General features: G+C 36.0%; 1 protein-coding gene across 22 annotated transcripts in view; it reads left to right on the top strand.

Moving 5' to 3' along the window:
• Positions 1–26,522, top strand: part of ERC2 (ELKS/RAB6-interacting/CAST family member 2) — a 979,000-nt gene that overhangs the window by 323,592 nt on the left and 628,886 nt on the right. For all 22 annotated transcript variants that reach the window (XR_002337959.1, XR_002337957.1, XR_002337956.1 and 19 more), the window contains one exon: positions 9,452–9,607. Coding sequence is in view for 16 of the 22 variants with exons in the window: in XM_021070727.1 (XP_020926386.1) it covers positions 9,452–9,607 (156 nt within the window). In the remaining 6 variants the exon portion in view is untranslated. The remainder of the gene's footprint in view (positions 1–9,451; positions 9,608–26,522) is intronic.

Raw genomic sequence — 26,522 nt, 5'->3', positions numbered from 1 at the left:
ACACACACATACACACACATACACACCAAAACCTAGTCCACAGGTTAGTAGAGCTATACTGGTTGTTAAGATAACAAAATATTTCTTCGATTACCCCCATACTCTCAGAGTACCCCTCTCTAGCCCTTACTCTGGGACCCTCAAATCCAGCAACTAAAGCATTAACCCCTGTCCCCACAAGGAATTCCCAGACATGATTTCATTTCTACAGGTGGCATCTGTTCTGGTTGGTTCTTGCCCTGAGTGATACTGATTATTGAATGACCCAGCAACCACCTCTGATTCTGTGGGATTTAAAACACTGGGCTTCAGTTTCCAATTAAGATAACACATCTGCAGTGAAACTGCCATCATGTCACCAGTGATAATCCTCTGTTTTTCCCCTTGGTATTCAGTCTCTTTAAACCTTTCTTTGACTCCCTTTATTTCTTAAAACTTTCTTGTTTTCTGCAACTTTTTCATGACTTCCATCAGTTTTTTACCAATCTTTATTTTGGTGATTCCTCTACTATTTTTTCTAAACTTGATTCTCAACTACATCTGAGAATTATTTTACCACTAGGCTGATAGCTCATCATCTCTACTGTTTCAACTTCCACTTAAGCTTCTCTTTTTATTATTAACTTCCTCAAAGCTGTCTTACTGCCTTATTTTTTTTTTACCAGCTTTTAAATGACTCCCAGTCAGACTCAAGTACAGACTCCTGTCAGACTCATGTACAGACTCCTAGCTTGATTCTGCAGACTGCTTATCATTCAGCCTCACCTTCTCTTCATTCTCTTCTCCACTGCAACTCAAAGAGATCTATACTTTGTAGTCAGTCCCATCTTATTCTTCCTTGATATATAGTCAGTGATTATTCTCTTACTATGTGCTGGACATCAAGTTGAGTGCTCTTGACTTTCTGTGCATTACTTCTGACTAACATTTAATTTTCTATATGATAATCTTATTCTTACCTATCTCCATACCCCATATTATGGTCCTGTGCTTTTTGGAGGTTTCTTGACTCTTTTATGTTTGTCTTACCCATTTCTGACATCTCTGTGTTCTTATAAAATATTATATATAACTGTATTTTGTTGTTACCTTTCACATTGCTTCTTACATATTATACTTTTCTGGTTACAAGTAACTGAAACCCCACTATTGTATTTTGGTATTCTGGAGAGTGATTGATTTAGATGTAGCTGTATCTAGCTGTTCGAATGATGTTTATAAGGGCTCAGTCATTTAGGCAGATTATTAATTCATGGTATCAAAGAAGGCCACAAAGAGCCACAAGCCAATATTTTTCTTATCACTCGTAATCGCAGAAAAGGGGAGGATGTTGGATTTGTGTTGGTCTCCTCAAAGAACTCTGATTGGCCTTGATGGCATAGTGAGTTCATCCCCAGATCAGTCAATGTCTGGAGAATCTATAGTGCTTGCCATGGAGGGTCAGAAATGAAAATCCCACTAAGACCATGGGGAGTTGGGGAAATTTAGTTTCCAAGAGGAAAAGAAGCTGAGAAGATAGCCCAAAAAGAAACAGATACAGGAAGGAAGTCAATCTTTATAGAGCACCTACTCTGTGTTAGGTCTTATTCTGGAAGTTGTACATGTTGTCACTCATTTAATTCTTTTTTTTTTTTTTTTTGGTCTTTTGTCTTTTGTCTTTTGTTGTTGTTGTTGTTGCTATTTCTTGGGCCGCTCCTGCGGCATATGGAGGTTCCCAGGCTAGGGGTTGAATCGGAGCTGTAGCCACCGGCCTAGGCCAGGGCCACAGCAACGCGGGATCCGAGACGCGTCTGCAACCTACACCACAGCACACAGCAACACCGGATCGTTAACCCACTGAGCAAGGGCAAGGACCGAACCCGCAACCTCATGGTTCCTAGTCGGATTCGTTAACCACTGCGCCACGAACGACGGGAACTCCGTCACTCATTTAATTCTCATAACAACCTTAGAATTAGCAAGGTTAGGAAAACACTAACAAAGGCAAACATGGTGGACTAAAAATAGTCTCTTCTACCTCACAGGAGTGAGGGATGGGTAGGGTCTTAATATAGTGTTGTTGGCTTATGATAATAATGGCAACCCTTTACTCTCCTGGGGGAGTTCCAGTAATAGATACTTTTCATGCATTATAGATCACTTGCAATTTTCATAACAAGCTCTTGAGTATGGTCTTATTTCAGAGAGGCCTGCTGTCTTGCCCCAAAACATAAAAGCCTAAAGCAAGATTTGCATTCAGGTTTGTGACTCTCTAAGGGTCAATTGAATTATTTTATCTTTAGCTCTTTTTGTTAGACTTGAGTCTGTTAACCATAACAACAAATTCATACATGGAGATCGAAATCCCAGAGGTCACATAGTGTCCAGCAAGAACCACTAGAGACATATTTTCTCCCTGTGGATCACTAGTAATGTGCACAGAGATAGGACAAGGGGACGGATGCATTCATGGGGCATGTGCTTCATAAAGAATGGTCAGAAGGAGGCAAATTAGACCATGAAAACACATCAAAACACCCTAATTACTTTTAATTTGAACTAGCCCAACCTGACTCTGTGCTTGGACATTTTGTTGTAAAGAATTAGATACCATTTGAACAAAGAGGCAAACAAAAACACCACCACCATGAAAAAACAGTACGGTATGTCCCCTGTCATCTTTTAATCTAGGTTATCATTTTTTTATAGTTTGATAAGGCTTAAGAAGAAGAGTTTTTGATCTTTTGTTTTTATTCTAACATGCCTTAGTTGCCTTTGAACAGGCCTCCCAACAAGTCCAAGTTGGTTTCTTACTGGAGTGCTTAACTTGGGCTTATATAACCATGGTAAATCCCACACAGTAAATCCTTCCAAAGGCAGGGCATTACTCAGATAACCAGACCAAGGGCTGCTCAGTTATGTTTGCAACTATAACTAGATGATTTTTAAAAGTTAATCCTTCAAGAGCCTCTGTGGTATCCAGTAATAATAGTCTAGAATTTTATTCTAAATAAAGTGTAATGTAATTATGTAGGGCTGTCTTGGCTCCTAAACATTAGATCACATCTTTTCTTTAAACCGGTTGACCTTAAGTTTGTTGATTAATGTTCATAGACCAATATATGATCACAGTGAGTTCCATGCTCTGTAAAAACTGCTTATATTTTCCTTCTTGGCTTGATATTAAAATGAAACCAGTAATTCTTCCTGTATTTGAAAGGAAAGCACATTGTGACACTCAGCAATAACATAATTATTACTTCTTGTGACTAAATGATACTGCTTTTTTGATGTTCCACCCACTCACCATTTTCAGTGTTCACAGTTCCTAGAGAGGAACTGAAATCTGTTTCTTGCTGTTTAAGGGGAACATAATGTTTGACAAACACAAAATGGGTAATAAATACATCCTTGCTGTCAAAGTTGCTCCAGAAAGTTACCCCCAGGGTTGTTGTATACTTACATAAAGTTGGATAGCTCTTGAGGGTAGCTTTGTGTTTGTCTAAATATATTTGGCCAGTAAAGTTGTCCTGGTTACTTTTGCATTGAACCGTCTTGTCCCTGGCATATGCTGGACACTTGAAGTCATTTAGATCACCGAAGTCACCTGAGGACCTTATGAAAATGCAGATACAGATTCAATAGTTCTAAATTGTGGCATGAGATTCTCCATTTCTAAAAAGCTCTCAGGTGATGTCCGTGCTTCTGGTAAGTGGACCACATGTTGTGTAACATGGATGTATTCCATGTTAGAGAAGGATGCCCATGAATCTTCTTGAGATCTACCTGGTATCTCACACACCTGGCAAGTTGACGTATACTTAGTAGATGTTCTCTCTGTATATATGAAAGAATGAGAGACCTCCTCTATCTAATTTTACTATCAACTGTGGGAGACATGTCCCTGAAAAATACAAAGATTATTTTTTAAAAAAAGATAAAGCAGAGATAAACTTAGTCTTCCCACCTGACATTCATCCTCATTGCTGAAGTCCTCACACTCATGGCTGATTTAAGAATCATCAGGGTAGGCCAATTGGGTAGATGGCTGCTAGGGGTTCAATTCCAGTGATTTATTTATTGGTTTCCCATCAGATACCTATTTTGTATCTTTTGGATGATAGGTGTAAAATAGTCTTGGGCATGACTCTTTAAGTAGGAGTTATGATCTATAACTTATGTATAAGTTAAAGCATTATTACAAGTATCATTTTATGAATGCATAGAAAGGAATGACTTAAAGAGACATTCAATTCAGGTTTTTTTTTTCTAATTCATGGGTAATGAAGTAAACCCATTTCAGTTGGCTCCCCCCCCAAACTTTCCCCCAACATTCTTACAATCCTTAACTAAACTATAATATAAAAGCAAAACAATTTCATGCTTTTCCTAGCTCAAGACTATTTAAAAAGTGTCACCTGTGACATGGAGTAGTAAGTTCTAGGAGCATGGGAATTATATTCTTTCACTGATCTGAGCTCAGAGCAATCTGTCAGTAAACGACTTTTGAGAGACAGAAGCTGACAAGGTGATCTGGATATTTATGCTCCCAGTTATATTTAATTGGGGATAATCATGGCAAATTTTCTCTTGAAGAATCTAAAGCATTGTTTTGACTCTTCACTTTAGTAATAACCCTGAGCTTAACATGATCATTAAAGTCCTATATATATTTTTTTTAATTTTTATTTTTTAAGAAGTAACTTCTAGTGAAATAATACTAGGAAAAAAAAAAAAAAGTCAAGGTAAATTGAATACTTTGCTGTATGGGTTCCTGGAGCCATTCAAGCTAATATGCATTGAGAACCCTCCAAAATTATTTCTCAAACTTAGCTGACCCTGCAAACTCCTTTTCACAGAGCATTTGTGTTCTGTGGATTTGGGGAAGAGCTGTTATGTGTTCTGTTTCACTTTCTCTGTCTCTAAGGAAGGCCTACAATTTTCTGTTTTGAGAGCTTGCTTATTTGTAAAACACAGTCTGGATGAATATTTGAAAATCACTACATAAATTATTTTAAAACATGTTATAAATAACATGTAAAGATGCTTTGATGAAAATTCTTTGGGGGTTGGGAGTGAAATGTTGCTCTCTACCTTCTAAAACTCCACTTTGGGGGATGTTACACACATCTTCCGTTAAGTTTTTTTCTCTCTGTTCTAAACCTGTGCTTGAGTTTTTGAGCATGTGCATTTAGTATTTTTTTTTTTTTTTAAACAGCCACACCTGTGGCACCTAAAATTCCTGGGCTAGGGATTGAACCTGAGCCACAGCTGTGACCTACACTGCAGCTGTGGCAATGCCACCGGATCCTTTAATCTGCTGCACTAGGCTGGTGATTGAATTGTGTCTCCACAGCAACCTGAGCTGCTGCAGTCAGGTTCTTAAACCCACTCTACCACAGCAGGAACTCCCATAATTTATTATGGCTTATTTATTACTACATCGAGCCACATCTGGCCTTGTGAGGTAGTTTCCTTCCATAGTTCTCTTGAAATACAAGTTTTTAGTCGTATATTTTAGTTTTAGAACTTAAAAAAAATAAAAAGATAAAACGTATTCTCCCTGAATTCCTAAAGCTGAGGCAATGGAGAAGCTGTGACCACGGGAGTCATTTTCTTTGCCTTTATTTTTATGTTTATATTTCCTCATGTCTTTCTCTGGCTTAGCATTTTGAATATCTTCTTGGGCAGAATCAATAAATCATCTAGTAAATTTGTACATTTTCTGTCTGTTCTTCTATCTTGTGATATTCTCCCATCTCCTTTTCTCTATGTTTATGATTTTAGGAATGAGTTCTTAGAATTGATTTCTTATTGTATGAACAGAAGTATAAATAAGGATGGAAAAAAATAGACCCTTATTAAAGTGATGTCTATAATATTTCTCTTTTTTTTCATCTTCTTTTTGCTTCCCTTTTTTTTCTTTTTTTTTTGGTATTTTGGGACGTCTTTGGTTAAAGGAAAAAACAAATTGGTAAGGAAAAAGAAATTGTTGAGGAAAAAGAAAGACTGGTTAATTTAAGAGAATTGTTAAAATTAAAAAGTGCTATTTTTAAACTGTGTTTCACCATTTGGTGAAATTTTAACTCAGATGTATATGGGTCAAGAGGATTTTCTGTGTTTCTATTTTTCTATCTAACACGATTCTGACCTTTCTTTAGCAGCGTGTAATTTTTTAAAATCAAGTGAAAAACTCCTTCTAACCTATTTAGAAATTGGCCATTGTGGTCCTTGGTAACTAAGGCCTTAGGAATTGACTGAGAAGAAAGCTGAGGGTTTTTTCTCCCCTTGGCTACATGATTGAGACCTTAAATTTTGACAGATGTCATCAAGAAGTTAAGGTGTAAAGTATGGGACTATAAATTATATATACACAAGTATAAATACGCATATATACATAAGTATAAACTTTAGATTTGAATCTGAGATTTTAGGAGATTTTATACCAGAAAGCTGGAATGTTGGCCTTTCCTTTCACACTTAACTTATAGTTAAACTCTTGAGAAGATTGTACTTAGATATTTGTAAATATTGAAAGATTGTATCTTAACAAAAGAGAGGAAATCTATATTATAATGATTAGTTTTAATTGAGATATTCTTCTATGTTTTATTTATCATCTTTTTGTCTTTTCTAGGGCCACACCCGTGGCATATGGAGGTTCCCAGGCTAGGGGTCGAATCCAAGCTGTAGCCGCCAGCCTACACCAGAGCCACAGCAACTCGGGATCCGAGCCACATCTGTGACTATACCACAGCTCATGGCAACGCCAGATCCTTAACCCACTGAGCAAGGCCAGGGATCGAACCTGCAACCTCGTGGTTCCTAGTCGGATTCGTTAACCACTGAGCCACGATGGGAACTCCTCTTCTATGTTTTAAAAGAATAATATAGTACTAGACTTTCATGTGGATAAATAAAATTGTTAACACTGGGTATATTTGGGTGATGGGTTTGGGTGGAAATCATAATTATGTTGCTTTTCAAGTTTTCTGTAATCAGCATGTATTAATATTATAGTAAGAAAATATGTTGATTTAAAATGACACTCTTTTATTTATGAAGGTGCTTTGGAACTTTTAGAAGTTCTTTCTCCATAGCCTTTTTCATTATTGCTATTCTTTTTATCTGTAGAGTTCTCATAGCTTAGAACTCAAATGAGTTACTAAGGATGACTCCCTGCATTCATCAATGTGGGCTGCTATGACAAAATATCACAGGCTTGTGACTTAAAAAACAGAAATTGATTTTCTCATAGTTCTGGAGGCTGAAAGTCTGAGGTAGGTGTGGCAGCATGGTTGGATTCCTATGAGAACTCTCTTTCTGGCTTGCACACAGCCACCTTCTTGCTGTGTTCTCACATGGCAGAGAAAGAAAACAAGCCCTTTGGTATTGCATCTTATGAGGTCCCTAATCTCATCATGAGGTCTCCATCCTCATGACCCCATCTAAACCTGATTACCTCCCAATGGCTTCATCCCCAAATATCATCACATTAGGGGCTACGGTTTCAACATATAAATTTTGGAGGCAGTAGACATTCCATCCACAACATTCTCTGTGCTCAAACCACCAGTAAACAAGATTTCCCAGATAATGCATCTAAAATAGGAAAAAAACTGGCAGGCTGTACATAAAAACATTATCCCTGAGTAGTAGAATTAGAGGGGATTTTCTCCATTTTCTGTGAATTTAAAGTATATTACTGTTATAACTGAAAAAATAAATATTATTCTTAAAGCAAAATGAAATACTACTGAATGTAACATTCCATAATAATCTTGCAAATTTCAGAATCTTTTTCTTTTATATTCTTGAGGTTTTTCTGAGAATTAATTAAAGTGTCTCCAGCACTTAGAGGACCCAGATATGGGCACACAGTAGAGCTCAGTAAGTAGCTGTTTCTGCTCCTCTGTTTTTTCCTTTTAACAATGATGGCAATGTTAATGATAATAATGGTTATCATATTGCCACATGAAACATGCCATTGGGCATGTAATATAGGAAAGTAAAATAGAAAATAGCCACAAAATCAGGACAGACATAAATGTTGAAAAGTTTTTTCTATGAGTTGTAAATAGATTAACCCATTTATTATCTTTATTTTGGAAATTTTTTTTTTTTTTTTAGATTCTAAAAAATGAATTGGCAAAAAAAGAAAAAAAATCACTTGGCTTGTTTTTCATCAGCTTTCAGTTACGAATGTAATATAAGCTCCTTGAATCTGAACAATAAAATGTCAGGTAGATGGTGACAGAAAACTAGAAGTCAAACTTTCAATGGTTTTCTTCCAAAAGGTTTAGACTCTGATTTGAGAGTCTCTGCTTTTTTTTTTTTTGTTGTTGTTGTTGTTTTTGTCTCTTTGTCTTTTTAGGGCCACACCTGCGGCATATGGGGGTTCCCAGGCTAGGGGTCCAATTGGAGCTGTTGCTGCCAGCCTACGCCACAGCCACAGCAACACAAGATCCGAGCAGCATCTGTGACCTACACCACAGCTCATGGCAACACTGGATCCTTAACCCACTGAGCAGGGCCAGGGATCGAACCCGTAACCTTATGATTCCTAGTAGAATTCCTTTCCACTGTGCCATAACGGGAACTCCTTACCTGCTTTTTAATTCATCACTTCTTATCATCCTTATGTCATACTTATTCATACTTATCATACTTATGTGCAGAATCTCATTTCCCTTTTTAAGAAAAAAATCACTATATTTTCTCCTCAATTAACCCCACAATTGAGTGTAGTATTTCTAGTTTTTTAACTATGTAAATTAATAGGTTAGAAATGCCCTTCAAGGTGGTAATGTTTTTTGTCATGCAGGGAGCTGACTGCTTACCAAATAAATCATGATGTGATATATTATTTCCAGTTGCTATAAATTTTCAATATTTGGTGTATCATTCATACTAAGTCATGACTCAGTTATTTAATTTCACTTATGCCTGTTTTTTAGATGAGAATCCTTTTCCCTGTTAGTAGACTTGAATTTCCTTCTCTTTCACAGTCAAATTCTAAGCATGTCTTATAAAACCTGTCATAGAATACACATACGAACAAACCATTTTTGTGTTTACAAGTAGACTCCTAAAAATATACACTGTTCAACTATATCTAGAATTACAAATTTGTCCACTTATGTGGTGTTTTTGTTTTTTTAGGACTCTAGATTACTTATATTACTGTTGCTTTGGTAATTTGATTCCCAGATAAGACACAAACACATGTAGGTAACTTTCTCTATAGTATTGACATATGCTTTTAATTGAGAGTTTAAAAATAATCTCAAGTTATCTTCAGAAGTGAAATTTTTTTTTTCTAAATTCAGGCTCTGTCTACAACATAGTTAATGTATTACTACCAAAATTGCTTTCTGAAATTCTGTTTTGATAATATTGAAAAAAAAATTGTATCTTTCATTCTTTTTCTTTTCTTTTTTTTTTTTTTTTTTTTTTTTTTTTTTACCAACAGGACACAAAAATTGCTTCATTGGAGCGAAACATAAGGGATCTTGAGGATGAGATCCAGATGTTAAAAGCCAATGGTGTGCTAAACACTGAGGACCGTGAAGAAGAGATAAAACAAATAGAGGTTTACAAAAGTCACTCCAAGTTCATGAAGACCAAGGTATGGTCCAAAGTTATAAACTTTTATACTCTTAGTGTGACTAGAAAGTTGTGGTTTACATATATACTTTCCTCAAATATCCACATAATCTGCTTTATGTGATATATGAAATATATGGACGATGAAAGAATGAAGAGGATTTTTAGTTCAGAAGCATAGATTCCAGAAAGACATCAGAGAAAACCTTTGGTAGACTTTCTACTTACTAAGAGTTCAGGGTCTTCTAATGAGTTCCTTTGGTGTTCTTCTGTCTTGGGAATTAACATTTATTTATTTTATTTTATTTTATTTTATTTTTATTTTATTTTATTTTTGTCTTTTTGCCATTTCTTGGGCCGCTCCCGCGGCATATGGAGATTCCCAGGCTAGGGGTCGAATCGGAGCTGTAGCCACCAGCCTACGCCACAGCCACAGCAACGTGGGATCCGAGCCGCATCTGCAACCTTCACCACACCTCACGGCAACGCTGGATCGTTAACCCACTGAGCAAGGGCAAGGATCAAACCCGCAACCTCATGGTTCCCAGTCGGATTCGTTAACCACTGTGCCACGACGGAACTCCCCAACATTTATTTTTAATGGTCTTCTCTTTTCTAAATTTCCCAAGTTTTCATAAGTTTGCTGTTTTTAAAATTGCCAAATTTTTGGTCCATCTCTATAAGGTGATTTTCTTAAAAGATATTGATCCTAGAATCCAATTTAACTGCTCTGAATGGTATGAAGATATTTTGCTTTTAATATAGTATCTAAAAACAGAACTGATTTTGAGTCCTAGTGCTGCCATTTGTTGAAATTACTCAACCTCTCTAAGTCTCAGTTTCTTCATCCATAAAATATGGTAAGAAAAAGAAAAATACCTTCATTGTTGAGTTGCTTGGACAATTCCAGATTACACATTTAAAGCACTTAGTCCCTTGACTGAGAATGCTCTTGTTATTATTGTTGTATGCTGCTATGGAATATTTATGAAATGTTATTATACTAACCTGTTCCATTGTTTTATTTCAGTATTGCCAGTTTTAAAGACTTTGGGTTGCAAATAGATCAGTTACCTGAAAATCTATTATTTTTACATATGCATAATTATTAAATTTATGAATAGCTCAGTAGGCCTTTTGACACTTTGAAATGCATTAATTTGTTCCTCTATTTAAACCATTTTTCTTTTTGCAAACAATAACCATACCAATTTAAACATTTTTTTTCTCCTACCACTTGCTCTTAAACACTCTTGTTCTTGTTCTAGGTTTTATTCCTAGTTGTTGCCTTATAAAATGTAGGAGAGTTAAGAGTGATTCAGACTTCTGTGAGAAAGCAGTGGGAGTAGAGTGAAAAAAATATTTAAAATGATGGTTATGATTTTTATCAGTTGTGAAATACATGCGTACTCATTGCAGAGAATTTGCAAAATTATAGAGGGGAAATAATAATATCTAGTGTTCTACTTCACCATGTATGTTTGTGTATGTATATGTGTTTCTCTAGGGGAAAAAAACCAAACTATGTTTAATTCTGCCAACTTCCATCTGTAAGTTGATGTTGAAATTATGCTGAAAGGTTTGGATCAAGAAGTGAAAATAAGAAAAGGAGAAGGTCCAATATATTTGAATGTAACCCCTCTCTTTTGGCCACAAAATGCAGAATGGGTTTCTCCACTCAGTCCTCCCTTCTGGTTTCTTTTTTGCAATCCTTCCCTCTTAGAGAGTTGAGATAAGGTGCAGCAAGCATATTAGTATGGTGGCCTGCAGACAATGACAAATGCACAGATATGAGTGAATGCATGAAGTTTGGGAGAAATTATTGTTTTGGCTGAAACTTTTTCTCACCACCCTGTTCTGTCATTCAACAGTGGGAGATAGTTTGAGCCACTTATACAACTGAAAATGCCATGAAGTTTGTAAACGTTGCCCTCACCATAGATTGTGTCCAGGTGAATAAAATATATGTCTTCAGCAAGCAAGTCATGACCTTTATTAGCCCACAGTCTTCTGAGACACCATCAATTCTTAGGATGGTTTTAACTTTTAATAGGTACTTCCAGAGGTTCCCAAAGTGGTCAGGTCAGAAGGATGGTTACGGAGAGAAATTGAGAAAGATGAAAAGAGACTAGGCTGAAGACTTAAAGTAGACTCTGATAAATCTCTAGCCTGCCTTTGCTAGCTGCATGGCCTTGGGGAGTGACTTAAGTCACTCTGGCACACTTTCCTCTTCTGTAAAATGGGGGCAACACTGCAAACCTTAGAGGGTGCCTCATAGGGTTAAATGTAATAATGTAGTTAAAGTACCTGGCTCAAAAAAGTAGCTAATAATTATATCAATTATTATTGATGTATAATCAAATGTAATGGTAATAATAACTATTATATTTTTCCTAACAAGGAAAAAATAAATTTCTAAGAAATACAGATAAAAATGAATTCTTATAATATCATGCAAATATCCCCTATAGACTGGTAAAAATTAGGTAAGAAATACTGGTAAGTGTTAGTTTTTAATATTTTCTCCATTGAAAGAATGTTTTTATTGGTTTGGACTATAACATTTATTCATTATACCTCATATCATTACTTTACTTATTTATTTTTCTTTTCTACATTGAGAGGGTAGTGTGATTCCTTATTTAAGCCTAGGTATGGTCAAGCAGTTCTATTAAGACATAGTTATCAGTATGCGTTTAGTCCTTAGTGCTTTTGTTTTGTGCTTTTTGGGATCCCTTAGGCTGTGTGAACTGATTCTAGTTGAGTGAACTATTTATCATAGAACTTGTTAAATTTTAGAGGCATGGGTTAATATCCTCTAAAATTGGATCACTATCATAGTTCATAGTCCATTGTGGCTATAGGATAACTCTTCTACAAAGTTTATATGAATACATTGCTTGTCAGTATCATCACAGATACCCAAGGAGCTAACTTTTGTAATGGTTGTACACATCGACAAGAAAATTGTTTAGTATCACAATTTGAGTCTCTCGAACCCTTTTATTTATGCAGAGTTGTATCGATAAAACTTTCATTGGTGACTTTTGAGCTCTGTGGTCTCCAAAGACTTACTAAACATCCTTTTTAGCACATGATACTGAGCTAGATACAGAGGGGCACTAAAAGTGCATGTTCCAAGTATTTCCCATTTCCCAGTACTGACCACTTAGTTGGGAAAATAAGAAATGCATTCAAAACACTAACCTGAAGATATGATGGAAGGAAAGTTCACTTAGGGCTGGAGTAATGCAAGCTGTTTAACTTTAGAGTTAGCATTTTTTTTTTTTTTTTTTTTTGTCTAAATAATCAGATTGGGAAAACTGCAGTGACAGGTCTGGTGAAGAATGCAAACTCAGATCAATGTCTGAGCAAACCTAGAAGGATAAGTAAAATATCATTAAACCCCCAAATCTGCACAGATAGGGAAATAGGAAGAACTCAAGTCTGTATGAAATGACAGGTTTTCAAAAAATAAAAGACATTTTAAATTTAAATTGGAAAAATCTACAGGCTCCAAAACTTGGGAAACGGAAATGTGATTGTTAACTCACTGAGTTTAAGGAAGTAGTTATAGAAATGGAAAACATAAGGTGACTTTGGATCTACTAGCAGAAAATGCTATGTTTGAGGCAGGGACAGTTGACGTTAAAAACTGTTTTGGTGGTTTATAAAGACTCAAAGAGTCGTTGCAGAAAAACTTTTCAGAAATTCTTATAAAATGCTGCAAGAGGAGGGGAGTGGAACTCTTTGGAAACCAAACCCAAAGTTGCAGCTAAATATTGTTACTTCTTCTTGCTGTTTGTTGTGAATTTATAGAAAGCTTTTAAAATTTCCTCAGAGAACTTTTCTTTTACTGGTCTTTTGAAGAGGTATCTTCGGAATGATCACTGTTTACAAAGATGCCAGGCTTGGAAGTGCTTTTTAATCCGAATATTTCCTTAATAGAGGTCTAATGTATCTTCTATCATGATTACTTGGAAGCTTACTATTTTTTTAATTAAAAAAGATTTAAAAATTTAACCTAATTATGAAAAAATAGATCCTAAAATAGCCATGCTTTCATTTGCTTATGTATTTCTTTCTTTTTTTTTTAATTTTTTTTTCCCCACTGTACAGCAAGGGGGTCAGGTTATCCTTACATGTATACATCTTTTCCCCCACCCTTTGTTCTGTTGCAATATGAGTATCTAGACATAGTTCTCAATGCTATTCAGCAGGATCTCCTTGTAAATCTATTCTAAGTTGTGTCTGATAAGCCCAAGCTCCCGATCCCTCCCACTCCCTCCCCCTCCATCAGGCAGCCACAAGTCTCTTCTCCAAGTCCATGATTTTCTTTTCTGAGGAGATGTTCATTTGTGCTGGATATTAGATTCCAGTTATAAGTGATATCATATGGTATTTGTCTTTGTCTTTCTGACTCATTTCACTCAGTGTGAGAGTCTCTAGTTCCATCCATGTTGCTGCAAATGGCATTATGTCATTCTTTTTTATGGCTGAGTAGTATTCCATTGTGTATATATACCACTTCTTCCGAATCCAATCCTCTGTCGATGGACATTTGGTTTGTTTCCATGTCCTGGCTATTGTGAATAGTGCTGCAATGAACATGTGGGTGCATGTGTCTCTTTTAAGGAGAGTTTTGTCCAGATAGATGCCCAAGAGTGGGATTGTGGGGTCATATGGAAGTTCTATGTATAGCTTTCTAAGGTATCTCCAAACTGTTCTCCATAGTGGCTGTACCAGTTTACATTCCCACCAACAGTGCAGGAGGGTTCCCTTTTCTCCACAGCCCCTCCAGCACTTGCTATTTGTGGACTTATGAATGATGGCCATTCTGACTGGTGTGAGGTGATATCTCATGGTAGTTTTGATGTGGATTTCTCTTATAATCAGCGATGTTGAGCATTTTTTCATGTGTTTGTTGGCCATCTGTATATCTTCCTTGGAGAACAGTCTATTCAGGTCTTTTGCCCATTTCCCATTGATTGATTGGCTTTTTTGCTGTTGAGTTGTATAAGTTGCTTATATAGTCTAGAGATTAAACCCTTGTCTGTTGCATCATTTGAAACTCTTTTCTCCCATTCTGAAAGTTGTCTTTTTGTTTTCTTTTAGTTTCCTTTGCTGTGCAAAAGCTTTTCAGTTTGATGAGGTCCCCTGGGTTTATTTTTGCTCTTATTTCTATTGCTTTGGGAGACTGACCTGAGAAAATATTTATGATGTTGATGTCAGAGAGTGTTTTGCCTATGTTTTGTTCTGGGAGTTTGATGGTGTCCTGTCGTATATTTAAGTCTTATATATTTATATTATATTTATATGTATATATATTTATATATATTTATATTTATATATATTTAAGTGCTGAATAGACTTTGTTTTTCCCATTTGATGTTCTTGCCTCCCTTGTCAAAGATTAATTGACCATAGGTGTCAGTGTTTCTTTCCGGATTCTCTATTCTGTTTCATTAGTCAGTCTGTCTGTTTTGATACCAGTACCATGCTGTTTTGATGACTGTGGCTTTGTAATATTTTTTGAAGTCTGGGAGAGTTATGCCTCCTGCTTGGTTTTTGTTTATGTTTTTCCAGTTTCAGTTGAATGTTGTTTTTATGCCCATTGGTGATAAAATTTACTCAGCATTTGATTCCTCTTTAATAACAGAGTATGATTTTAATCAATCTCAAAGTCAATATGCAACTATTTAATCCAAAGAGGTAAATAAAGGCAGCTAATAATAGTTCTTATATAGAAAATCATTTAAGAATTAGAAGTATATTAAAATAGATAACTTTAAATGTTTCAATGAGAATTTGACATAGAGGGAGTTCCCGTTGTGGCTCAGCGGAAACAAATCTGACTAGCATGCATGAGGACGCAGGTTCAATCCCTGACCTTGCTCAGTGGGCAAGGATCTGGTGCTGCTGTGAGCTGTGGCGTAGGTTGATGATGTGGCTCAGATTCCCTGTTGCTATGGCTGTGGCAATATGCTGGTGGCTACAGCTCTGATTCAACCCTTAGCCTAGGAACCTGTGTATGCCGCTGGTGCTCCCTAAAAAAAAAAAAGAAAATTTTATATAGAAACATTGTTGTGATATGAAAAGGGAGGGTGCTTGCATTAATTATTAAAATGAATAAGGAATGTAGGTTAGAAGGAAAGAAAGTATTTTAAATAGCCATGTGAAATGACATGTGCCTCCATTTTGATGTTGAGCAGATGGCTGGGACTGGTAAGGCTTCTTGAAAGCTTTGTGATTAAATTAAGTAGCAGTGAAGACCTAAATTTGCTTTTATAAATATGACATCATAGAAAAACCATGACATAACATTTTTGGAATAGTGGAAGGTGAACTGCAAAAATGTAAAAGCAGAGTTCAGAATCTCAACTTGTGCAAAGTCAGGGATACCAGACAGTCAGCCAGGGTGAAAATATGCATCTTGCAAGCCCTTTGGAATATGCATGTTGTCTCTGAGAACTGAGCTCTGGGAGACCTCCCAGGCTGAGCTGTGCACCTCTCCCCTGTTTGAAAGTCCAGTTTTACCCCAACACCAAAGGCTTTGAGGAATTAGACTGTGAGAGCAGAATCTTAAGACGTAGTGGAAAGCATGAGTTACTTCAGGAGCATTGTTATAGGCTTTAGGATTGGAATGTACCATATAAATAATTGTTTTTCTAATAGGGAAAGAATGATGGCATCCCATTTTCTCTACAAGGCTTTGTTCGTACTCTAACACATTTTTCATCTACTGATCCCAGTACTTCTGTTTCCATTCCCTCTGTTTTCAGAGTTTGCCAAAGACACCACTCTGCTGTCTTAGATTCCCCCTTTATTCTGAATTTGTAATACATTTTCTTATTAACCTCTGAAAGATTACAAACGTTGTAACTCAAACTGCATGATAATAAGCATATCACCTTCTAGACCTGAGGGTCAGATCTGCAGTGAAAAAGAAGCTGTTTTCCTTGGCAGTGTAGTTTTTTCAGGGTGTTAGTTGTGTCACAGACGTAAGTGGTGGAAGAACTTTCAGACAAGATGAAGTGTGTCTGATGTCCACATGGACCTCATATAATGCATGTGATGTAATTCCGATTGGCTTTTCTTCTTGATATCACAGAGCCAGGCCATCCGCGGCCTCAGTTCTCATATATGTTCGATTGCATCACTTTACATTTTTATGGAGCTTATGGCTATAAAAGAAGCCAAAGGCATATTTTTATGGAATAATATGATTTTTTTACCTTGTAAGTATATTCCCCTCAGAAAAGCCTTTTTCTGTTTTTGTCTGCATCAAATATTTATTTAAAGTTTTCCTCATGGCAGTGATAGTCTGAAAGCTATTTAAAGCAACTGCCTATTTAATATTTATAGCCTGAAATAGTTTTATCATTATGAATCTATTTTTATTGAATGACGTAGGTGTATGTAGAACCTGCCATGTCTTCCTTCCTATTAAATACTATTCCATTGATCAAGTTAATTTCATTCAAATTCCTCTCTCAATACCCCACTCCCACATGAGATTTCTACTCCAATATTTGTAGAAGTTATCAAAAACAATTTTTTTTTTACCATAAACATCATCTTTACTTAGATATGTAGAGTTAAAATTTTTTTAGCTTTATTTTCAAGTGACTCAGTTTTTTTTTAAGGCAGTAACAAATTAAATTTATAATAATTTGACAATGGTTTGAAGCAAGAGGAAAGAAAAATACATTTTTCATATATCCCATCTCAAAAAGTTATTGAGTTTTTATGGTATGTTAAACTAGTGTTCACAACAAGTAAAATATAAATTTATCCTCTGTAACAAAATACATTTGCCACTATGACAAAACATTTACCAAAATGAAGCACTGAAAGGAACAATAAGAAGAAGAGTGCTAAAATTAATGTCTAAACTCGACTGAATATCTACTTTGGGCAAGGCACAATGCTAAGTGATTTACAGGTATCAGCTCATTTAATTCTAATGACAACTTTGAGGTTAAATATTTTTTTATAATAATTTTTTTTATTTTCCCACTGTACAGCAAGGGGGTCAGGTTATCCTTACATGTATACATTACAATTACAGTTTTTCCCCCACCCTTTCTTCTGTTGCAACATGAGTATCTAGACATAGTTCTCAATGCTATTCAGCAGGATCTCCTTGTAAATCTATTCTAGGTTGTGTCTGATAAGCCCAAGCTCCCGATCCCTCCCACTCCCTCCCCCTCCCATCAGGCAGCCACAAGTCTCTTCTCCAAGTCCATGATTTTCTTTTCTGAGGAGATGTTCATTTGTGCTGGATATTAGATTCCAGTTATAAGTGATATCATATGGTATTTGTCTTTGTCTTTCTGGCTCATTTCACTAAGTATGAGAGTCTCTAGTTCCATCCATGTTGCTGCAAATGGCATTATGTCATTCTTTTTGATGGCTGAGTAGTATTCCATTGTGTATATATACCACCTCTTCCGAATCCAATCCTCTGTCGATGGACATTTGGGTTGTTTCCATGTCCTGGCTATTGTGAATAGTGCTGCAATGAACATGTGGGTGCATGTGTCTCTTTTAAGGAGAGTTTTGTCCAGATATATGCCCAAGAGTGGGATTGCGGGGTCATATGGAAGTTCTATGTATAGATTTCTAAGGTATCTCCAAACTGTTCTCCATAGTGGCTGTACCAGTTTACATTCCCACCAACAGTGCAGGAGGGTTCCCTTTTCTCCACAGCCCCTCCAGCACTTGCTATTTGTGGACTTATGAATGATGGCCATTCTGACTGGTGTGAGGTGATATCTCATGGTAGTTTTTTTTTTTTTTTTTGTCTTTTGTCTTTTGTTGTTGCTATTTCTTGGGCCGCTCCTGCGGCATATGGAGGTTCCCAGGCTAGGGGTTGAATCGGAGCTGTAGCCACCGGCCTACGCCAGAGCCACAGCAACGCGGATCCAAGCCGCGTCTGCAACCTACACCACAGCTCACGGCAACGCCGGATCGTTAACCCACTGAGCAAGGGCAGGGACCGAACCCGCAACCTCATGGTTCCTAGTCGGATTCGTTAACCACTGCGCCACAACGGGAACTCCCTCATGGTAGTTTTGATTTGCATTTCTCTTATAATCAGCGATGTTGAGCATTTTTTCATGTGTTTGTTGACCATCTGTATATCTTCTTTGGAGAACATGTCTATTCAGGTCTTTTGCCATTTCCCATTGATTGATTGGCTTTTTTGCTGTTGGGTTGTATAAGTTGCTTGTATAGTCTAGAGATTAAACCCTTGTCTGCTGCATCATTTGAAACTATTTTCTCCCATTCTGTAAGTTGTCTTTTTGTTTTCTTTTGGGTTTCCTTTGCTGTGCAAAAGCTTTTCAGTTTGATGAGGTCCCCTGGGTTTATTTTTGCTCTTATTTCTATTGCTTTGGGAGACTGACCTGAGAAAATATTTATGATGTTGATGTCAGAGAGTGTTTTGCCTATGTTTTGTTCTGGGAGTTTGATGGTGTCCTGTCGTATATTTAAGTCTTTCAGCCATTTTGAGTTTATTTTTGTGCATGGTGTGAGGGTGTGTTCTAATTTCATTGCTTTGCATGCAGCTGTCCAGGTTTCCCAGCAATGCTTGCTGAATAGACTTTGTTTTTCCCATTTGATGTTCTTGCCTCCCTTGTCAAAGATTAATTGACCATAGGTGTCAGGGTTTCTTTCCGGATTCTCTATTCTGTTCCATTAGTCTGTCTGTCTGTTTTGATACCAGTACCACACTGTTTTGATGACTGTGGCTCAAGTGACTCAGTTCTATCTGTGGAATCAATTATATACTGTGCTGTCAACTACAACTGCATATGATTTGGGACAATACATCTTGAAAAGGGGACTGGTCATGCTGTTCACAACTGATTTAATTTATTTTATAATGTTCATAATCCTAATCCTGATATTTTCTCATTTTATTTATACTCCGTTCTTGTTGTATGAGAGAGAGAAGAGAGAAGAAGGGTTGAGGGAGAAAACTTAATTTTGTTCTAGCTAAAAACCGTAGACTCATGATTCGTTAAATTAGAAAGAAATAAAGGGTTTCATGGATTGTACAGACTTGAGCAGTGCCACCACCTGGTCACACATACCCAAAGCATGTGGATAATCTATCAGTTCTTTTTCAGTGAACCTTTAACATACTAAGAATCCTTTTCAAGACTACCTTTTGGCCAGGCACTACCGAACTTTTAGACTTGGCAACCAAGATTAAACTTATTTGTCCCCTGGTCTAGAATGACTGCTCCCTGAAAATGAGATTCCATATCAACTTTTTTAGTAAATGGTGTAACGTGAACACTTCTGAAGATGAGAATCTCACTACTTTTTAAGCCTCCTACTCTTCTCATGCTCAGCAGTTATTGTTGATAGATTGGTTCCTGTTTAAGCCAGTTTTAATTGCTGTAAACAACAACAAAAACCCCCACAATTCTGAATCAAATATAGTTAAAATACAGTTTAAAACATACTTAGAACTTTTAAGTTAGAATCTCAAGGGCCCAATAAACCAAAACAAGGGAGCTGGAGTAATAAGCAGAGTACTAATTATATTTTCTTTTTTTTTTTTTTTTTTGTCTTTTTCTATTTCTTGAGCCGCTCCTGCAGCATATGGAGGTTCCCAGGCTAGGGGTCGAATCGGAGCTGTAGCCACCAGCCTATGCCAGAGCCATAGCAACGCAGGATCCGAGCTGCGTCTGCAACCTACACCACAGCTCACGGCAATGCTGGATCGTTAACCCACTGAGCAAGGGCAGGGATCGAACCTGCAACCTCATGGTTCCTAGTCGGATTCATTAACCACTGCGCCACGATGGGAACTCCCCTAATTATATTTTCTTGTTGGCATTTGCTAGACAAATGAACTTGAACTTTAGTTTTCACAGTCACAGAAACACTGAAGGAAAGAGACAGAAACCTGAACCTGCTCAAGGTGAGAAGGTGAATAGGAATACCACTACCACTACCACTACCACATGAAGCTGGGATCCTAGACCGTTACATGCTTAGTGCCAGGGTAAAGTAAAAATGAACTCCTCACTCTACTTTCATCCCACCTAGACTAAGGGGTGCCAGGCAAATTAATTAATTAATTAATACACTTTGAGCCAAGAAAAAGATGGAAAAAACCAGCTTTGAGAAGCCATAACTTAGCTGATTCTTACACACATGTCCAGTGTGAGATGATCCGAAAACTTTTAGGTATAGGATGTTTAAAGGGGCCCTTGGTTAGTAGTATCCCAGGTATTGGCAGAGACAGATGCTCCGAAGGACCACATGTTCAAGTTAGACCTCGATGTTTTTCTCTGGATAAAGTTCCAAAACACATGAGCAAATACTAAACATTTTTAAAAAATTAGAAAAGCTGCAAGAAAGCAAGCCACCATAAGTGAAATCTAGTAGAAAGAATAAACATCAGAACCTGAAGTCAAGGACTTCAGTAACTGGAGTTTTAAGACAAACACTGTGAAATAAGTATGTTTAATATGTATAAATAAAAGATAGAGCTGAAAATATGTATAAAGACCAAGAGACTAAAAATACTAAGAAAATTTTAAAAGAACCAAATAAAATGTTCAGAAATAGGAAAATTAAAGAATGGAAATTTAAAAGTTTGATAAATAGGAGTTCCCGTTGTGGCTCAGTGGTTAATGAATCTGACTAGGAACGATGGGGTTGCGGGTTTGATCCCTGGCCTTGCTCAGTAGGTTAAGGATCCAGCGTTGCCGTGCACTGTGGTGTAGGTTGCAGATGTGGCTCGGATCCTGCGTTGCTGTGGCTCTGGTGTAGGCTGGTGGCTACAGCTCTGATTCGACCCCTAGCCTGGGAACCTCCATATGCCATGGGTGCAGCCCTAGAAAAGTCAAAAAAAAAAAAAAAGTTTGATAAATAGGTTTAATTGCAGAGTGGTCATTGTGGAAGAGAAGTTTAATAAACTAGAAAACAAAAGAATAAATAAAGTATAAAAAGAGAATACCTGAAAGACAAGTTAAGATGTATAAATGATAGAAGAAAATATAGCACAGGTATAATCAGAATTCTTGACAGTAACAGAGACGGATTAGGGGCAGTCACTATTCAGAAACCATATTTGAAGAGAGGAAAGCTGAGTATTTTCCAAAACTGATTACAGGTACCAACCCATAAATTCTAGAAGCTCAGTATACACCCAAATAGGATAAATAAAAGGAAATCTATCTAATTCCATAAAATAAAGCCATAGAATCTCAGAAGCAAAGAAAGTCTTAAAAAGCAGTACATTTGTCCAAAAGATAACATATGAATGGCTATTAAGTATAAGAAAAGATGCTTATTAGCATCTTAGCTATTAGTGAAATCAAAACCATGATGATTTTCTTTTCTGTGGAAAGTCTGGTCACTTATGATGAAACATGATAATGTGAGAAAAAAAGAATATATACAAGTATGTATGACTGGGTCACCATGCTGTACAGTAGAAAGTTGACAGAACACTGTAAACAGCTATAATGGAAAAAAATAAACATCATTATATACATATAAAAAAAACATGATGAGATACCACTTCATACTAACTGGAATGGCTATAAGTAAAAAGACAGATAATAACAAGTGTTGGTGAGAGCATGAAGAAATTTGAACTGTCATACGTTGCTAGTGAGGATATAAAATGGTGTAGGCACTTTGGAAAACAATTTAGAAGTTTTTCAAAATGCTAAACATATAGTTAATATGTGGCTTAGCAATTGTCTACCTATGTTTATCCTGAAGAGAAATAAAAGCATATGTCCCTACAGACTGGCACATGAATGTATTAGCAGCATTATTCATTATAGCCCAAACGGGGAAACAGCCTAAGTGTCCATCAGCTGGTAAATGGATAGAAACAATCTGGCACCTTCATACAGTGAAACATTATTCAGCCATAAAAGCAGTGAAGTAGTGATATATGCTACAACATGGATGAAGCTTGTATCATTGTGTTATGTCACAGAAGCCAGTCACAAAGTACACATGTTGTAAGAGTCCATTTACATGAAATTTCTGGAAAAGGTCAATCCATAGAGACTGCCTAGGACTGGGAGTGGAGGGTAACAAATGGAGAATGACTCCTAATGGTTATAAACTTTCATATTGAGATGATGAAAATGTTCTAAAATTTGATCATGATGATGGTTGCACAATTTTTTTAATATGTTAAAAATCATCACCTGTATGCTTTAAGTAAGTAAATTGTATGACATGTAAATTACATTTCAGTAATGCTGTTTAAAAAGGCAACTAAGTGGAAAAAATTTCCATTATCTTCAAAAGAATGAATTTGGAGTGAGAGTTTGACTTCTTAATAGCTTCTGTTAGGCAGAAGGTAGAATGATATGCTCAGTGTACTGAGAGAAAATATCTCTTAACCTCACCTCAAATATTACTTTTATTTTATTTTTTTGTCCTTTTGCCTTTTCTTTGGCTGCACCCATGGTATATGGAGGTTCCCAGGCTAGGAGTCGAATCAGAGCTGTAGCTGCTGGCCTATGCCAGGGCCACAGCAGCGCGGGATCCGAGCAGCATCTGTGACCTACACCAGAGCTCACGGCAACACCGGATCCTTAACCCACTGAGCAAGGCCAGGGATCGAACCTGCAACCTCATGGTTCCTAGTCGGATTCGTTAACCACTGAGCCACAATGGGAACTCCATAGGATGTTATTTTTAATAGTCAGCAATAATATTCATAAAAAAGAATAAAGTTGAGATTTTTTAGACAAAAATTTACCATTAACAGAATTCCACTAAAGGAAATTTTTAACTAATGCATTTCAGGCAAAAAGGATTCTTAAATGAATACCTGAGATTCAAGAACGGATAATGAATAAAGATAGTGACAAATGTGGAGGTAAATATAAGCCAACAAAGACTGTGAAAAAATAATGATGAGGGACAAAGCAGAAAGGAGCTAAAATGTATGATGACAGTAATGTGAATGTCGAGAGCATAGTGACTGGACTTAAAAATGTCTCAAGGTCCTCATATTATTCAGAAGGAAGATAAAGATACAGATTTATTTTAGACTTAGATAATTGTAAGCCTGTTATAATTTCTCAGGTACATTTATTTTTAAATGTTAGAAGTAAATACATAAAATAAATATAAAAGTATAGCTTTTAAAAGAGGCAAAAAATAGAATGATAAAAACATCATTTAAAACAAAGTAAGAAAGATAAGAGAAAAAATAGAAATGGTATCAGATATAGAAAGCACAAGGTAGGGTGGTTGAAACAAAATCACATGTATCCGTGATAATAATAAATGCTCCATTTAATTTCATGAGACAGGGTACAAGAATCTGTGTATATAATATTTATAAGAAACTTCTACAATTTCAGGTTAAGGATATGTTGAAAATGAAAAAAGGCACATTAACCAAACACCAACCATAAGAAAGCTATTGTAGACTTTGAGGCAAAGAAACTATTTGAGAGCTAACAAACTGGCAAAGCTTCAAAGAGAAATTGATTATTTCATCATTATAGGGGATAGTTTTAACCCACCCTCAAGTAATCAACAGATGAATAAGATTAAAAGCTCAGGATACAGAAGAGTTAAACTACTCAGTTAAAAGTGTTATCAAATGTCATGCACATATGCAGAATATCACACCCCAAAATTTTTGGATACATATTCTTTTCAAGCATGAATACAAAATACATTTATGATAACTGACCACATACCATGCTTAAAGCAAGATACACCAAATTTCAAATGATTAATATCGAACACTATGTTCTCTATTCACAAAGCAAGTAAAAAAAAATAATAATCACAGAGATAATTAGAAAACATCTATGTATGTGGAGATTAAGAAACATACTTCTAGATTATGCGTGGGTTACAGAATAAATAATGGAGACTGGAAAATATTCAGGACTGAACAATAATGTCAGTATTATATATCAAACTTGGGAGATTGATAAAATGATACTGACAGGAAAATTTATGGTCTTAAGGTTTATACATGGAAAGAAAAAAGGATGAAAATTAGTGAGATAAGTATCCCAACTTAAAAAAAATTAGGGAGGGAAAAACAGAAAAAAAAAAAGAAAACAGAATAAATCCAAAGAAAGTAATAAGCAGAAAATAATTTAAAAGTGAGAGCAGAAATTAATGAAATAGAAAATAAAAATGTTGGATGATCAACAAAGCCAAATTTGGCTATTTGAAGAGATTTTTTAAGGGAACATACTTCTGCTGAGTTTCATCAAGAAAAAGAGAGTAAAAATAAAGAATATTAGGAATGAAAAAAAAATGTAATCATAGATGCCATAGATAGCAAAAGATAAATGGGTTTTATGAAAACTTTCTGCTAATAAAGTGAAAATTTAAATAAAATTTAAAAATTTTTAAAGGGAAAAAAATCTTACCAAAACTGATTCACGTAATTAAAAGTACAAATACTCCTATAATCATTAAAAATGAATGAAGCAAGTAATGGTCTTTGGAAAAAGATGGTTTTGCTGGTGATTTCTAATGTTCATTAATGGAAAAAAAATTTCCGATTTTATAAAAAACCATTTCAGAGCACATTAAAAGAAGGAATACTACCTACTTTATTTGGAAGGCTAAATTAATACTGAAACCTGAAAAGGATAACAAAAAAAGAGGAAAATTACAAATCAATCTTACCCATAAGCATAGATGAAAGAATCTGGCAACATATTAGCAAGTGAATCCACTAGCATATGAAAAATATAAATGCATCATGATGAAGTGGAATTTTTCATAGTAATGCAGGGAGAGATTAATATTTTAAAAATCCCATTAACGTAATTTATTATAACGTATTAAAGGTGAAAATGTGATAAGTCTTGAGATGAATAAAAATGTTTGATAATGTTAAACATTCCTTAATGATTAAAAAAAACAACTCTTGGCAAAGTAGTAATAAAAGGGAACCTTCTAAAACTTAGGAGTACCTATAAAAAACTAAAGTAAATATCAAACTTAATGAAGAAACATTGAAATTCTTCCCTTTAAGACCAGGAAGAAGACAAGCCACAATTTCCACCAGGCCTGTCTTTCTGAATGGTCTGAACTTATGACTGTTAAGGGCTTTTTTATAGCCTGGTGGTGGCAGGGTGGTTGGACTTCTGTCTCGGTGGCTGGCTTCCAGCAAGAGGAAGCTGAAACTGCCAGTCTTCCTATAGACTAGGGCCAAAACAGGCATCCTGACCCTTGTGCTGCATGTAGCTTATTGAAGCAAATCATAGTCCAGCCCAGGTGCAAGAGGAGAGTGAATAGACACCTTCTTTAGTTGTGAGGTGTCTATTCAGTTTTGGAGGTCATCTCCAACAACTCATACCAGCCTGGCAAAAATGTAAAAGGCCAGTGACATAAGATACTGACAAAGACATGGAGTTATTGGCACACTTATACACTGCTTGTGACCATGAGATTTAGTATAACTGCTATGGAAAACACTTTGGTGTTATCTAATGAAATTGAATATATGTATACTATGTGGTCTAACAATTTAACTTCTATATTATTTTTGCTGTGTACAAAGTTATGTTCAAAACAGCATTTTTTATAATAGCAAAAAAATTTAAAAATCCTGGAAACCAACCCAGATGTCTATTAACAGAATAGACAAATAAATTGTGATGAAGTCTTACAGTGAAATACTGTGCTTCAATGAAAATGAACAAATTGGATGTGTAATAACATGATTTATTCTCTAGGACATAAGATTGAGTAGAAGAAAGAAAAGTGCTACAAAAAACAAACAGTGCAAATAAAGTTAATAACTATGCAAAACTGAATAGTGTATTAGTTATAGATGCAAAAAAATATGGTAAGCCTAAAAGATAAATAAGAAAATGATGACCACAAAATTTAGGGTGGTAATTATTTCCAAAGTGGGAGAAAAGGAGATAGAAACGGGCAAGGATATTAGTAAT

This window comes from Sus scrofa, chromosome 13, assembly GCF_000003025.6.
Source record: "Sus scrofa isolate TJ Tabasco breed Duroc chromosome 13, Sscrofa11.1, whole genome shotgun sequence".
NCBI classification, from domain to species: domain Eukaryota; kingdom Metazoa; phylum Chordata; class Mammalia; order Artiodactyla; family Suidae; genus Sus; species Sus scrofa.
The sequence above is the reverse complement of the archived record's forward strand: the minus strand, read 5'-3'. Positions and strand labels throughout refer to the sequence as shown.